This window comes from Paroedura picta, chromosome 5 (genome assembly GCF_049243985.1).
Source record: "Paroedura picta isolate Pp20150507F chromosome 5, Ppicta_v3.0, whole genome shotgun sequence".
Taxonomy (NCBI): Eukaryota; Metazoa; Chordata; class Lepidosauria; order Squamata; family Gekkonidae; genus Paroedura; species Paroedura picta.
In genome coordinates this window covers 130,799,250-130,814,718 of record NC_135373.1, presented here as the reverse complement: position 1 = coordinate 130,814,718, position 15,469 = coordinate 130,799,250, and the positions used below count along the sequence as shown (strand labels likewise).

The window sequence follows — 15,469 nt, the reverse complement described above, 5'->3', positions numbered from 1 at the left end:
GGTCCCGCCCACCCCTGCCTTTCTCCCCCTCCAGCTCTTAGCGTAACCAATCTAAATGCAGTTCCAAGGTTTAATGCACCACCAGGCACTTCATTCTTTCCGCATACTCCCTCCCTCCCACCAGAACTCAATGTTGTTTTAAGAGGCAACATTTTTGGTGTGCATAAATCGGCTTTTTAAAAACCTTTTGACCATGTAGGAATCCCTGAAATATTTTTCAGGTTTTAAGGAACCCCAGAAATAGTGACATGCTCAGAGAGGTGGTCGTGGAAGTAAGATACAGAAGCCAATCAATCAATCGAATGAATATTTATCATTTCGATTGTGGTGAAAGGGACTAAGCCTGTAGAGCAACAGGGAAAGTGGGCTCCAGTGATGTCAGCGGCCATCCAAATTTTTGGCAAAGGCCACACAACCCATGGGGAGCTCTCGCATAACCCCAGGGTTCCCCGAAAGCCTGGCTGGGTTATCCCTGACATAAAAGGAGGGGCACAATAAATGAAATCATACACAGATTAGCAATGCAACTTTCAAAACCACCCCCTCCACGAGGTCTACATTTATTAATATACTCCCGTATGTGTTGCGGATGGTTATTAATCATGTTAGAACGTGAGAAATACCACTCATTTTTTTTTTTTTAAGAAGCACTTTGGTGGGCTTCAGTTGCGGGGAATGATTAGAGGATATTGTTTTTTCTTTAAGCCTCTCTCTCTTGGCCTCGCGTCCCGCATTAGTCACCCATCTAAGCCATAGGCAGGTCATAGTATGCTGCGTATCTGCCAGTCACGTGATGGTAAATCTGCAGATCGGGAGGAAGGGGAGAGAAGTTTGCCAGAGCGGTTTAACGAAACAGCAGAAATTAAACAGGTGCAAGAAAGCGGCAGGTTAAGTGCAGGTTAACAAGAAGGCAGGCGCGTACTTTTAATTAATCCTGTTCTCTCAAATGAAGTGCGCTAATCAAAGTTCCCAAAAGCCGTTCCTTTGGGAAAGAAATATTAGGGATCTCATTGTGCCCAGCAGGCTCCAATTTTTATTACTCGCCGGGTTTGTTTGCTGCTCTTTCTCGTCCTCCTTCACAAGCGGCTTCCTTGGGTCTCATGTTATGCTCGTGACAACCCTGTGAGGCAGGCTGCGAGTGATCCTGCTGGGCTTTGTAGTGGAACCTGGCCTTGTCCAAAGCTCTAGTCATTACTGTCCCTTCTTAAACCCTGCTCTTCCTCTACTACGGTTCTTCCCTTCCCATTTCAACCTCCCAACCACCCTGTGAGGTGGGTTAGGCTGTCGATGACTGGCCCAAGGCCTCCCATCAAGGTTCATGGTGGACAGGGGATTTGAATGAAGGTCTCCTAGATCCTAGACTCTAACGTGGTGCCCCAGGGTGCTATAGTGCTCTTGGATTCCAAAGGTTTCTAGAAGAAGAGTCACTTGTTATTAATGTAACTTTATTGCATGTTCATGCCTGTTGGTACCCAACCAGGAAGGATGGGCTATTAAAAAAAAACTAATTTTTTTTTATATCCTCCCTCCCTTTTTCCACCTTAAAAAGGTAAAGGTATCCCCTGTGCAAGCACCGGGTCATGTCTGACCCTTGGGGTGACGCCCTCCAGCATTTTCTTGGCTGACTCAATACGGGGTGGTTTGCCAGTGCCTTCCCCAGTCATTACCGTTTACCCCCCAGCAAGCTGGGTACTCATTTTACCGACCTTGGAAGGATGGAAGGCTGAGTCAACCTTGAGCCGGCTGCTGGGATTGAACTCCCAGCCTCATGGGCAGAGCTTCAGGCTGCATGTCTGCTGCCTTACCACTCTGCGCCACAAGAGGCTCTATGTTAAGGGGTCTCAAAGCCCATGAACTTGCTTCAGAGCACCGGTCCACCTACAGGGTTGCCAACCTCCAGGTGGAGGCTGGACATCTGAGATTAGAACTGATCTCCAGGTGACAGAGATCACTACCCCTGGAGAAAATGTTTGTTTGGGAGGGTGGGCTCCGTGGCACTATACCCCCACTGAAGTCTCTCTCCTCTCCAAACCTCGCCCTTCCCAGATGCTATCCCCAAAATCTCCAGGGTTTGCCAACCTGGTGGTGGCAACTCTGTCCCCCTAGCTCAGTACCATCTCCTCTGACTGGCATCAGATCTCCAGGGTTTCAGGCAGGAGAACACCCTCCCCAATCCCTGCAGCTTTCAGCTAGAGAGGAACCTGGACTGTTCTGCCTGGAACTCTTGTCCTCAGAGATGCTGCGACTGGAGATTCCAGGGACTTTATCTGAACTTGAATGCAGCTCCTATTCTCCACTGCTAACCCATGGCTCTGTCCCACAAAGACCTGCACCATGACCCAAACTGCAGCACTGCATGTCCCATGATCTCAAAAAACAAACAAACAAACAAAAAACCCACCAAGCATAGGGACTTGTGACTACACAGGACCTCTTAAAAGGGGTTGGACTAGATGGCCTGTCTAGCCCTTTCCAGCTCTATGATTCTGTGAAAAAGAAACAGACCCCAAACTCACCTGCCTCTCAATATCCGCCAGCAAGCTGCTGGCACCCAGGCGGAAGAGTTTCGGCGTCAGCCACTCGTCGCCTAGTTCCTCCTTGATCAGTGAGAGCCAGACAAGGGACTCTTTGGCCGTGCGAATTCCTCCGGCGGGCTTGAAGCCAACCTTGACATTGAAAAGGAGAAAAAAAGGGAACCAGGATGCAACTTAGGACTACGGGAAGCCAAGAGACAGGAGTCTGGACAAAATGGTTGAGAGACAGCCAGAGTGTCGGGCGAGGATCTAGGAGGCCCAGGTTCGAATTCCCCACTGCCATGGAAGCTCGCTGGGTGACCCTGGGCCAGTCTCAGACTGACCCTCTCAGGCTGACCTACCCCACAGGGGTGTTGCGAAGACAAAATGGAGGAGAAGAGAACAGTGTAAGCCGCTTTGGGTCCCTGCTGGGAAGAAAGGTAGGATATACAGAGAGTGAAATAAGAATAAATAATATATGAAGGATGGAATAGAGAACATTTTTAGGAGAAGAATGGGTTTTAACAGCTTGCCTTTCCCTGCCTGAAGGAGTCTCAAAGCGGCTTACCATCACCTTCCCTTCTTCTCCCCACAACAGACACCTTGTGAGGTAGGGAAGGCTGAGAGAGCTCTGACAGGGCTGCTGTTTGAGAGCAGCCCTATCAGGGCTGGGACAAGCCCACAGTCACCCAGCTAGCTGCATGTAGAGGAGCAGGGGACCAAACCCGGCTTGCCAGATTAGAAGCCACCGCTCTTAGCCAGGACACCACACTGGCTTTGGATCCCCACTGGAAAGAAAGGTGGGGTGTAAGTGAAATGATGGGGTATAAATGAAATGCAAGAAGAAACAACTATAAAAATAGTACAATTCAAGCTGGGCCCAAAACAATGAAATGCACTTCAGATTATTGCGTGGTATGTGCCTTTATTATTGTACATTTAATTTCTGAGTTGCCTTTGATAACCTGCTTATGCTATCTATAACTTCCCGGCGTGGACACTGGAAAAGGCAGTGTCTAAAGCAGGGGTAGTCAAACTGTGGCCCTCCAGATGTCCATGGACTACAATTCCCATGAGCCCCTGCCAGACGGCAGGGGCTCATGGGAATTGTAGTCCATGGACATCTGGAGGGCCGCAGTTTGACTACCCCTGGTCTAAAGCTTTGATTCGCTGAGTCATGAGCAGATATCTGTGGACAAGATTGTTGCCGCCTTCCCTGTTTCGCTGTTCCTTGTATCTCCCTAAAATCAGCCCTGGATAATCCGGGTGCTAGGACAGGAGCGGGGGAAGGAGAGCAGAAGAGAACCTTGAAACGGTGTGGAATTTTAGGTGGAGAGACAGGAAGTGGGGAGAGTGTTTCCTGCATGACCTGAACAAGCCACCTGTGGAGTAAATGAAAAGCAAACTACTGGATCAAAAGAAGACGGGAGAATGTTTAAAAAAGGGGGTGGGGGAAATAATGTACAAATAATGTCATATCCAGGATTCCAACAACTTTCCCGTTTTTTTTTGGGGGGGGGGGGGAGAAGAATTCTTATATTTGCTAACTTTGTGGATGCATAAGGGCAGCTTTTGGGAGGGTGCTACGGATGCCAATCTCCAGGAGTGGCCTAGGGGAATCCTCTGGAACTACAAGTGTTCTTCAAATTACAGAGATCAGCTCCCCCAGATCTGTTCTTCCCAGCCATATTCCGCATGATCGCCCCATTCTGGGGACTCTTGAAGCCTGAAGAATGTTTCTGGGGTTTCTCAATGGTAAGAAAGTGGAGAAAGCCTGCCCCACCCCTCCATGAGTCTCCCAACCTGGATCTAGCAGCCCTATACCCCTGCCCCTTGCTAGTGGCCAGGGGGGACCCGGAAACTTTAGAAGAGCGCTTCAGAACCTTCTACAAATGAGAACCCTGTAAACGTCTCTTGGATCTCAGTCACCCTTTGTTTCTGCTTAAAAATGTACACATACAACCCCTCCAAAACACACTTCGTTTATGTTCACCCAAGTTTTCCCGGCTCAAGGTTGACTCAGCCTTCCATCCTTCCGAGGTCGGTAAAATGAGTACCCAGCTTGCTGGGGGGTAAACGGTAATGACTGGGGAAGGCACTGGCAAACCACCCCGTATTGAGTCTGCCATGAAAACGCTGGAGGGCGTCACCCCAAGGGTCAGACATGACTCGGTGCTTGCACAGGGGGATACCTTTACCTTTACCTTAAGTTTTCCCTTCACTAGCCTTCCTCCGTTTCTGTTCACTGCCTCCCCAACCAGTCCGCCCGACTGTCGGAAGACGCCGCTTATAAATAAAACGTTTCGCTGAAGAGCTGCATAAAGTCTGGCTACTTTCCCTCCTGCTGTTTCCCAGCGTTTCATTATTTTGTTTAATAAGTTCATCTCCTTGAGAATTTTCTTGTCACCTTATATTATTAAAAGTAATAAGTTTTGCTGAACGGGGGATTTCCCAGCAGAAAAACCAATTTGTGTGTGTCCTTCAATAATGACAGGAAAAGATTATTTCCCATTATGCAGCATCCTTTTTGCCCCCCCCCCTCCCTCTCGCATCGCCAAACCCCTGCTTATCATTCAATAAATGTTAGCCTGCAACCCGCGCCTGTCCTCGGGAGAAGTTTAATTTGTATATTAACCTGTTTTTACTGGCCAACGCCTTGCTATAAGCAGCATCTGTACTGTGGCCAAATGGGTTTGTTAAGGAAGCCATTTAGAAATCTCGCGCCGGCGATAAACGTGTCTGCGTTGAATAAAGCAGGATATGAATGCCGCTTGCATCTGATTTCTTCAAGAAATGATTCCGGAGACGGTGCCCACGGGTGCACGTACTTTCTGTTAAAACTTTTCAAAAAGTTTACATGGAAAATAAATTCATGTAAAGGACCAAGCCCCACCTGTCGTTTATTTATTATTGATTTGCTTTATTTATATCCCGCCTTATTCCTCAGTGGGGACCCGAAGCAGCTCGCGGTGTTCTCCTCCCTCCCGTTTTATCCCCACAACAATCTTGCGAGGTAGGCCAGGCTGAGAAGGTGCGACTGGCCCAAGGTCACACTGCCAGCTTCCACAGTATACAAAAGAAGGCTGGCTGGATGGGATAATCCAAACGAGAAAAATTCAACCAACTGGCTGGTACACATATGGAATCTTTTGGGTTAGAATTCTTCCAATTTATTTTGGAGATATTGCCTTCATATCTGTGATGTGCAAACATAAACCAAAATGGGTTCCGGATAAACACATTTTTTTTTCGTTTTCAATAGCCCGTTTTCAAAGTTGTTTTCTTCCTCAGTGGTGTTTTTTATCATATAAATAGTCCCTCCGGCTCAGTGTTTCATGGAGGTTTCTTTACTGCTCTATGGTCTTCCACAGCAGGCAATTTGAACCTGGGCGTCTCAGATCCTTGTTGTTGTTAGGTGCAAAGTCGTGCCTGACCCATCGCGACCCCATGGACAATGTTCCTCCAGGCCTTCCTGTCCTCTCCCATTCCCCGGAGTCCATTTAAGCTCGCACCGACTGCTTCAGTGACTCCATCCAGCCACCTCATTCTCTGTCGTCCCCTTCTTCTTTTGCCCTCGATCGCTCCCAGCATTAGGCTCTTCTCCAGGGAGTCCTTCCTTCTCATGAGGTGGCCAAAGTATTTGAGTTTCATCTTCAGGATCTGGCCTTCTAAGGAGCAGTCAGGGCTGATCTCCTCTAGGACTGACCGGTTTGTTCGCCTTGCAGTCCAAGGGACTCGCAAGAGTCTTCTCCAGCACCAGAGTTCAAAAGCCTCAATTCTTTGACGCTCGGCCTTCCTTATGGTCCAACTTTCACAGCCACACATTGCAACTGGGAAGACCATAGCCTTGACTAAACACACTTTTGTTGGCAGGGTGATGTCATTTGATAAAAGTTTTAAAATTTTCAAAAATATATAAAAACTGCCATTTGTTGCGTCATCCAAAATAGATTAAGGTAGCTGCAGCTTGCCTAACAACCAGAATTCCAGTTACATCTAAGCCCATGGATTTCAACTGATTCTGCTTAGGAGGGAGGGGGGGACTGCATTTCACTCTGGTTAGGCAGCAAGAGAACAAACCAGAGTTTGTTATCTGGCCCAATAGGAGTGTCATGAGAAACAGGAGTTTTTCCAGATCATGAAGGCTTCAAGTCATAGTTGACTGCAGAGTCCGGATCAGGTGAAAGGATAAACTGTGGTTCGTTCTCCTGTGTACGAATCTGGATTAGATTATTTAAAGTGCCATCCCAAACACAGTTACAACATTCCAAGCCCATCAATTTCAATAGATATAGAAACGTATAATCTGCTAAGGAAGGCATTATTGGAATCCTGGTTGTAGTTAAGTCCATTTGGTAACTGGATCTTAGCTGCATTCCGCAACAAACCACGGTTCGTTCCAAACCAGGAAGTCTTCAGTCTCTGTGCCACAGATGAGTGGGCATGCAATGTTTGATCATGTTATCCGAGGGGTTATCTAGCTTTGTCAAACCGCATCTAGTTGGCGACCAGATTGTTATTGGGGGAGGGGGGCGGGAATAACTATTTTGCATAATACTGCTGCCTGTTTTTACCAATGCAATCGAGTTGAAATCATCTCCGATACGATCCTTCTTAAACCACATGCTGATAAAGTGAGGCTCTCAACCAAAAAATGTCTTCTGTCTTACAAAAAAAACAAAATTCATTTTTCTCTTCCGACTCCACTGCCCAATATAAGAGTACGGATTTATATCATTTTGCCACATAAAAGTCATATCAAATATATTAAAGCTAACATGAGTGTCTGACCTGAAACAACTTAAATAGCTTGTGAGTAACATCCCATTATTGGCTAAATGCAGTTTGACCTTCTTCAGAGTAAACAACAGGATCCATCAACCCGTGTTTGTATAAAGCTTTCCTCCGTTTAAAATTAGCCAATCCCTGTGAATTTTTGTGCTGCAAGACGAATTTTTGTGCTGCAAGAGTCTGGTAAAGAATGCTGGAATTCAGTTGAAGGGCACTCTTGTTCTTGAAGCTGGCAACCGTAACCTCTCTGCTAACCTCTGTCAGAAGATGACAATGAAATGGGGGGGGGGGGCTGCATACACTCAAAGCTCCTTGGAAGATAGTTAATACACAATAAACTAAATTGATACAAGAGAGCATATATTGTGCCACTGCCCTGCTTATGTAGACATTCATAAGGTAAAGGTATCCCCTGTGCAAGCACCGAGTCATGTCTGACCCTTGGGGTGACGCCCTCTAGCGTTTTCATGGCAGACTCAATACGGGGTGGTTTGCCAGTGCCTTCCCCAGTCATTACCGTTTACCCCCCAACAAGCTGGGTACTCATTTTACCGACCTCGAAAGGATGGAAAGCTGAGTCAACCTTGAGCCGGCTGCTGGGATTGAACTCCCAGCCTCATGGGCAGAGCTTTCAGACTGCATGTCTGCTGCCTTACCACTCTGCGCCACAAGAGGCTCTTAGACATTCGTAGCAACTTGATTGAACCACTTCTTAAAAAGTTTCCAGGACATCATGATGTAGATCGAGCAAAGAGGCTGCTAAGTGATGAGTCCCCCCCAGGTGACAACTCAGCTGGCAAAGTTTTGTGCCGCCACCATAAAAATCCGATGCTCTAAAGTAGCATAATTTTAATTTTATTATCAGTTTTAAATTGTATTACATTAAATGACCATATCCTTTTGGTCTTTTATGTATTGACTTCATATAACTTGATCTGAACGACTGTAATAAAGTTTGATTAATTGATATGCAATAGACGGACAATCCATTAGATACATCAAGTGTCATTTGATGACTTCTTACTTCCTTTCCTAAGGAGGGAAGCCTCTGATGGGCCTCATGAGAGCAGAAAGGGGGTATACATTTTATTTATTTATTGTTTCATTGTATATCCCTCCACTTTCCATGGACTTGAGGTGAGCTTAGGCATTGTACTCAAATTACCTTGTAGCCAGTTCTCCAGAAGAAATCTCTGATGGCTCGCACCATGACTAGCCCCACTGGAATGGTGGCATTCACTGCTTCTTTCCCCGTAGAGGTCTTGATGAAATCAGAGCCTTGGAGAAAATATGAAACAGGAGGGGGAGGGGTCATCAAAGTTATATAGTACTGGCTCAATCGTTGCCTATTGCATGCAAATAGTTATTAATTATAACACAGGAAGTGCAACCACTAAGTGTGAGGGGGTATACAGAAACGCCGTCTCCCTCCCCCCACATCCCGTAACTGTGAGGGTGGTGGAAGCCCGGCAAAATCAGATGCCTCCCTAATCATCAGCAGAACCTCATAAGAGACTTGGAAGATACCGGAATATGGAAAATCCACATTGTAAACTTCAAAATCACAACAATTAAAAACAAAAACAGCTCTAGATGTAGCATACATCAGCTTGGTTAAGAGTGGGAGTCTCTAATTTGGAGAGCCAGGTTTGATTCCTCCCACTGATCAATATAACAATTATACAATGACCTCCTGTGAAAGCTATGAAAAATATTTTTTTTCATTCTCTTTTCCAAAACCGCGGCATGAACCTAACAGAACAAGTTTAACACGATAAGTACTTGACCCAGGCAAATATTGGGCAAGGTTATTCTAGAATTTATTACATAATCAAGTATACAAATGAACCTAAATCCAGATGCAACACTTATAGGAAGCCTACAGACCTCTGAGACAGACCTTGAGCTGGCCAGGAGAAGTCCTTGTTATATGTTATGTTGCACATGCAGCCAGCTGAGTGACCTTGGGCCAGTCACACTTCTCTCAGAGCTCTCTCAGCCCCACCGGCGTCATAAGGTGTCCGTTGTGGGGACAGGAAGGGAAGGCGATTGTAAGCCGCTTTTGAGTCACCTTCGGGTAGTGAAAGCCAGAGTACAAAACCCCATCTCTTCTTCTTGAAGTATCCCTCCTGGAACTTGGCCCTGACCAGGTTAGCCCAATCTTGTCAGATCACGGAAGTAGGAAGTGTCAACGCTTGGTTTATTTCGCCTTCTTTCTCTCCAAAAGTTTCTTGCCCCTTCTTTCCCCCCGGGAAAAGCTAATCAAAGACTTTACCGCACCAACGTCTACTTTTGTGTTTCCCCGTTTAATTGTGCAGTTTAAGCCTCCTTTGCATAACAGCCTTCCTGCCCGGTGCCCCTGAAAGACACACGCACATTCACATCTTTTCAGGATAAGGTAAGTCAAAGCTTTTCATAAGTCTGGTAATTAGAAATCTCTGTAGTACAGTTTCATTAAAAACTTTCATTAAACAACATCTGCCCTTGTATAGGGTCTCCTAATCAATTTGGTCAAACAGAAGGGTTTCTAATCGGCTGTTGATAAAAATAGAAGATGAAACTTTAATTCTAATAGATTAGCCGCAAACTCCAGATAGTCTTAAAAATCCATCTCGCTCTATTCTCCAGTGGATTTAACGACTATTCAGCTACTCATTACTAAATAGAACAAGATGAACATTTTCCAGTTCATTAAAGAAATGTACTATGTATTTTTGCATTGTCCTCATGATTCGTTACAGGGAGTCTTAATTACAAGATAATGGATAATGGTTATTAAACGCAGACTCCAGTAATGAAGCTCTATTCATTTGCGAGCCTCGGAGACTTGCAAAGAGAGGAAAATAAAATTACTGGCTTCAAAAGATTAACGGATCAAATTATTATTCAATTTTGAAAATCTCATTCAGACTTTGCAGAAACAAGAAGGGTTCTTTTTTAAAAATATATATACATGCATACATACACACGCTCGTATTAGGACTGGGGCGACATCCTTGTTTTTTTTTTATAAAATAAAATAATATCTTAAGGCTATTAGCGGAATAATCAGCTTGAGAAGTGATTATCAGGCATTCAACCAATTTAGCGGCATCTCCTAACAATGAAAACAATAAATTTTTAAATTTCGCGAGCAAATTCTATTTATGGGACGGACGAGAGAGCCTTGCGGGCAGGATTTCCAGAAAGGACACGGAAGATCTAGGCAGCTACAGAGCATTACAGTATCAAGCTTTTATTAACGTTTTATCTCCCCCACTAATGAAAACAGGGTCTTACATGAACATAGCAAAAAAAAAATTAAAAAAAATGAACCACCGCTTCCCAAAACGGAGGCCACTGAGCATAATTCATGCTAACTTTATAAATAAAGTAATGTGACCAGATTGTCCCACTTTTGGAGGGACATCTGGGGGCACCTGGCAAATTGTACTTATGTTGCAAGTAAAAAAATATATATTACAGTATTATTTTTGCATTCTATGCCTTCTATGAAAATTTTTGTTGCTCCATATAGACCAAATTTTTAATCAAGAACCTAATGCTGGCAGGGGCCCACGGGAATTGTTGTCCATGGATATCTGGAGGGCCACAGTTTGCCTACCCCTGGTTTAGGCCTACAGTAACATCAAGCCGCCAACTACTCTGCCTGTAGGCACCAGGCTATACCCCTCAGTGAGCGTTACATTAAGTGGAAACTCCCTCTTCCCTTCCTGTAGGCTTTCTCAAACATGGTTTTGTGAAACCCTGGAGTTTCTTGATGGCCCTGGAAGGGCTTCCCGAATCGATGGGAGCCAATTAATTTTTAATATATGTTTTAAATATATTAAACATTCATCGGAAGATATGAACGTACATGGTCATGTTGACCCAACCACCCCTCTTTTTGAGAAAGAGCAGAATAAAAGTACAAACATAAATAAACGTGGGTAAAGACAGACGAAGCATTTGGCCGGTTTCCGTAGCGAAACCAGAGAGAGGCCGTTCCTAGAACAACCACCTTGAACCGGAAGTAACAACCCTAACTGGCACCGATCCAGCCACAAGCATGGAGGCCACGAGGATTTCATCCTCTTACGCCCTTCAGCTCCAAGATGGGCAAAAACCTCTTGCGTTTGTAAACGTGGCTATTTACATGATTAAAACCGGAGAGCGGCATTCAGCCAGCTATAGCGAAGAACAATATTATGGCCCCATTATTAAGCAGTAAAGAATAATAAGCCGCACGGCAATCAAGGGAGTAATCACAATCTTTGCGTTTCGAAGTGCCGTCAACACCCTGGGGACGTGATTATCTCCCGATAACCCCAGACTGCGGTAGTCTTAATAAAGAGTAAGGACACCGTCTGCAATTTAAAAGGATGCAGAACGACCGGGCTGATGCAAAAGCTCATCGGGTATCGCCAATTTTCATCGAAAGTCTTCCAAACGCGCTCGTGGAAGTCCAGATTGGATTGCCCAAAGATAGTGTTAATCAAGAGCCGCGTAGTCCCCACCCCCACCCGCACCACAAGCCCTTGAGCGAAAGACTGTAAGAACTCATCTCTATTCTTCCAGGCCCAAGACTAACGACAATCTCATTCGTACAATGCTGGAGCTGTACGGAAAACCGCTTACGCATGACTACAATGATTTTCATGTTACTGTTCTAAACCGGATGTTCTTGCCTGCCGGCCTGATTTTGAGTATAGCGGTACAGGGATGGGAGTTTCATACAGCAAACACCCTTTCTTTAATGAGCCGTCTCTCAAAGGTTATGGTCATTTTAAACAGCGTCGCTTCCCCTTGTCCCATGCAGAGGTTTCTAAAAAATTATTTAAGTTGAGTACTACAGAGCTGGGTTTTTTTGGATCCTGCTTTTCTCTGCCCAAAGGAGTCTCAGAGCGGCTTACAGTCACATTCCCTTTCCTCTGCCCACAACAGATACCCTGTGAGGGAGGTGAGGCTGAGAGAGCCCTGAGATTACTGAAGAAGAAGAGCTGGTTCTTATATGCTGCTTTTCCCTACCCGAAGGAGGCTCAAAGCGGCTTACATTCACCTTCCCTTCCTCTCCCCACAACAGATACCCTGTGAGGAAGGTGAGGCTGAGAGAGCCCTGATATCACTGAATCCCGAAGGAGTCTCTACCCAAAGGAGTCTCAAAGCGGCTTACAATCGCCTTCCCTTTCCTCTCCCCACAACCGACACCTTGTGAGGTAGGTGAGGTTGAGAGAACTATGAAAAGAACTGGGACTGGACCAAGGTCACCCAGCTGGCTGCAAGGGAGAAGTCGCTAATCACTCATCTTTTCACATCTATTTACATTTTGGTCCAGTCCCAAATCATCCTGAATTTCTGAGAGAATTCAACATCCACCACAGACATTTTATAGCAGTATCATCAATGTCTAACTTGTTTTAACCTGTCACTGTCTATTTAAATTAATCTTAAATTGAACTTTATCTGTGGTAATTGTCGTTTATTTTTTAGTTTTTGCACATTGCCTTGTGCCAGCTTGCTAGGAGAACAGTTTAAAAATCCAATAAACTCAGCTCAGATCTCCAGATTACAGGCTGCCACACTTAGCCATTACACCAAGCTGGCATCTCAGTGGTGCTGCTATAGCAGTGAGATGCTATATTGGTATAGTGTTATAGCGCTCAACTTGAACGGTTAAAAAAAACTGAGGAAGATCGTGCGGCAAAATAAAGGCGAAGGACATTCTAGGAAGCAGTGCAGACATTTCATACAGCACACAACGGCGATTCGGACGCACAAAGGGGTGAAAACAGAAGAATAATGTTTTCTCAAAAGCGGCTCAACCACGCTTTGCTAACTCCATGCAGGTGGTTTTGCATGAACAGGCAAATGTGACAGAAAAGATCCATTAGCAACCAGTTACTCAAACAAAATACAAAGGCAATTTGAAAATGGCCTATCTTGAGTGTTGGGAAATATCTGGATACTTTGGGGGTAGAGCCAGAAGTGGGCGGGATTTGGGGCATGGAAGGGCCACAGTGGAAAATCCCTCCTCCAAAACAGCCCTTTTCCCCAGGGGAACTATCTCAGTCACCTGGAGGTGAGCTGTAAAACCGAGGGACCCCCGTCATGCTGGGTTCGATTCTGCACTCCCCCATATGCAGCCAGCTGGGTGACCTTGGGCTCGCCACGGCACTGATAAAGCTGTTCTGACCGACCAGTGATATCAGGGCTCTCTCAGCCTCACCCACCTCACAGGGTGTCTGTTGTGGGGAGAGGAAAGGGAAGGTGACTGTAAGCCGCTTTGAGCCTCCTTCGGGTACAGAAAAGCAGCATATAAGAACCAACTCCTCCTCCTCTTACTACTACTACTACTACTACTACTAGTAGTAGTAGTAGTAGTAGTAGTAGTAGTAGTAGTAGTATCTCAGGACACATGTGACTATTTTGACTCCGATTTCCAAAACAAGGGAAACAACATGGTGTGGCGCCAACACCTGAAGCAATAACAGAACCAACAACAGATTTATTTAAATACACCTGCGTCTTTGTGAAGAAGGAACTTTGATAGTACCAACTGGTGTTGTTTGCATGGGCCTCTTATTTTCTGGATGTATTTCTTCTGGGTTTCCAGCTACTTTATCCTGTGCTGCTATCTGCCTTGGGTTCACCACCACTTTACTCTTCCTTTTGGGAAGCTCAGAGCAGTTTGCATGAGACCCCCAGAGGTCGCCCACTCAGTTGCGGGATGCCCCCCCTTGCACAGTGCCAACGTGGCACCATCAGCGGCTGTCCCAGTTCTTTTGCTGCCTCTTGTCATTGCAAGTCATGTTCCAGCAACTCAGCTTAACTTGGATGCTTTCCAACCTGAGCAGCAAGAGGCTAACCAAGTTTGCTAACCGAGTTTATTAATAAAAAGTCTATTGTCTAACCAAACTTGGAGGAAAGTTGCTGAATTGGGGAAGGAGGGGGGGGGATGAACTGCTTCAAATAGACTGAGAAAATATATTATGCTGAACAAAGCAAGCTGGGAAATTAGGCTCTTTTTTATCAGGATTTGGAAGTGCCGTGAATTTTAAACACAATTTTTTTTTTTAAAGCCCAGATATAAAACACAAACCAAGATCATCACACTTCAATGTCAACTGGAATGTATTTTTCAATAGTTTCTGATAAAAAGCACTTTTGCTCCAATAAAAGAACATGCCTCAAAGAAAGGCAGAAGTTATTTTTTGCTTCAAAACGGGCAGGCTTTATGTCTCTGGGTGCACCATGGGCAAGAACTTCCAAAGCCCAAACCAACCATTCTTGGCTTGCAACAAGAGATCAACAACAAGAGATCGTAACTGATAAACCTGTATTTTAAAAATAAATTCTATAGCATCATCAGTATGCACAATGTTTTCCACATGCACACACAACACAGAGAGGTCCCTGCCCCAAAACTCTTCTAAGAGACCTTTCTGCAGTGGGAGAGAAACGACAGAGAAAAGGGGAAGAAAGAAGGGACAGACTGAGACAAATATAAACTTGATTTCCATTTTAATCTGGTAGGCTGAAGCATCGAAGAAGAAAAAGAGTTGGTTCTTATATGCCGCTTTTCTCTTCCCGAAGATAGAATCATAGAATCATAGAGTTGGAAGGGGCCATACAGGCCATCTAGTCCAACCCCCTGCAAGATACTCTGGTTTGGGGGCAAAACTCTATGGTAAGAAGCTAATTCTACCATAGAGCTTTTGCCCACAAACCAGAGTGTTGCCCCCTGATGGGCTGCGTGTCAGTTCTGGGTGACACGGGGATGTCGGGTTTACTTCCTGATTCTTTCCTTCCGGTAAGCCCTCAACAGCTGGTCCTACAGACCTGGCAACCCTAAAGAGAGCTGAATCAGGTAACGAAAAACAACCAGATTTCAGAACTGCACTGCACGGGGAAACCTGCAAACAAACTGAGGATGTTGGCCTAGACCGGTAGCTATCCTCTGTGCCATCGCACCCCTTTCCCCTTTCTTTCGCACTCCTCATTCCAATAAGGAACGTGATCAAGACTTCCACTGCTTCAAAACACAGCTCTTGCTTCTACTTCTCCCCACCGCCTTCTCCAAATAAAAAATAATCCAGCTAACTTGTTCTGGACGATCGCAATTCCGAAGAACAAATGAAACTTATTTTAGCGGCTTTATTAAAATAGTCCATCACAATCATTAACAC

The 15,469-nt window shown here is 45.3% G+C and overlaps 1 protein-coding gene across 1 annotated transcript in view; it reads right to left on the bottom strand.

The window, feature by feature from the left end:
* Positions 1-524: 524 nt before the first annotated feature.
* The window catches only part of DERA (deoxyribose-phosphate aldolase), a 42,641-nt gene continuing 27,696 nt past the window's right edge, over positions 525-15,469 (bottom strand). Inside the window, exons 7-9 of the mRNA XM_077340717.1 lie at positions 8,470-8,582; positions 2,517-2,666; positions 525-802 (exon numbers count right to left, since the gene is read on the bottom strand). Coding sequence (XP_077196832.1) covers positions 746-802; positions 2,517-2,666; positions 8,470-8,582 — 320 coding nt within the window. The 3' untranslated portion in view covers positions 525-745. The remainder of the gene's footprint in view (positions 803-2,516; positions 2,667-8,469; positions 8,583-15,469) is intronic.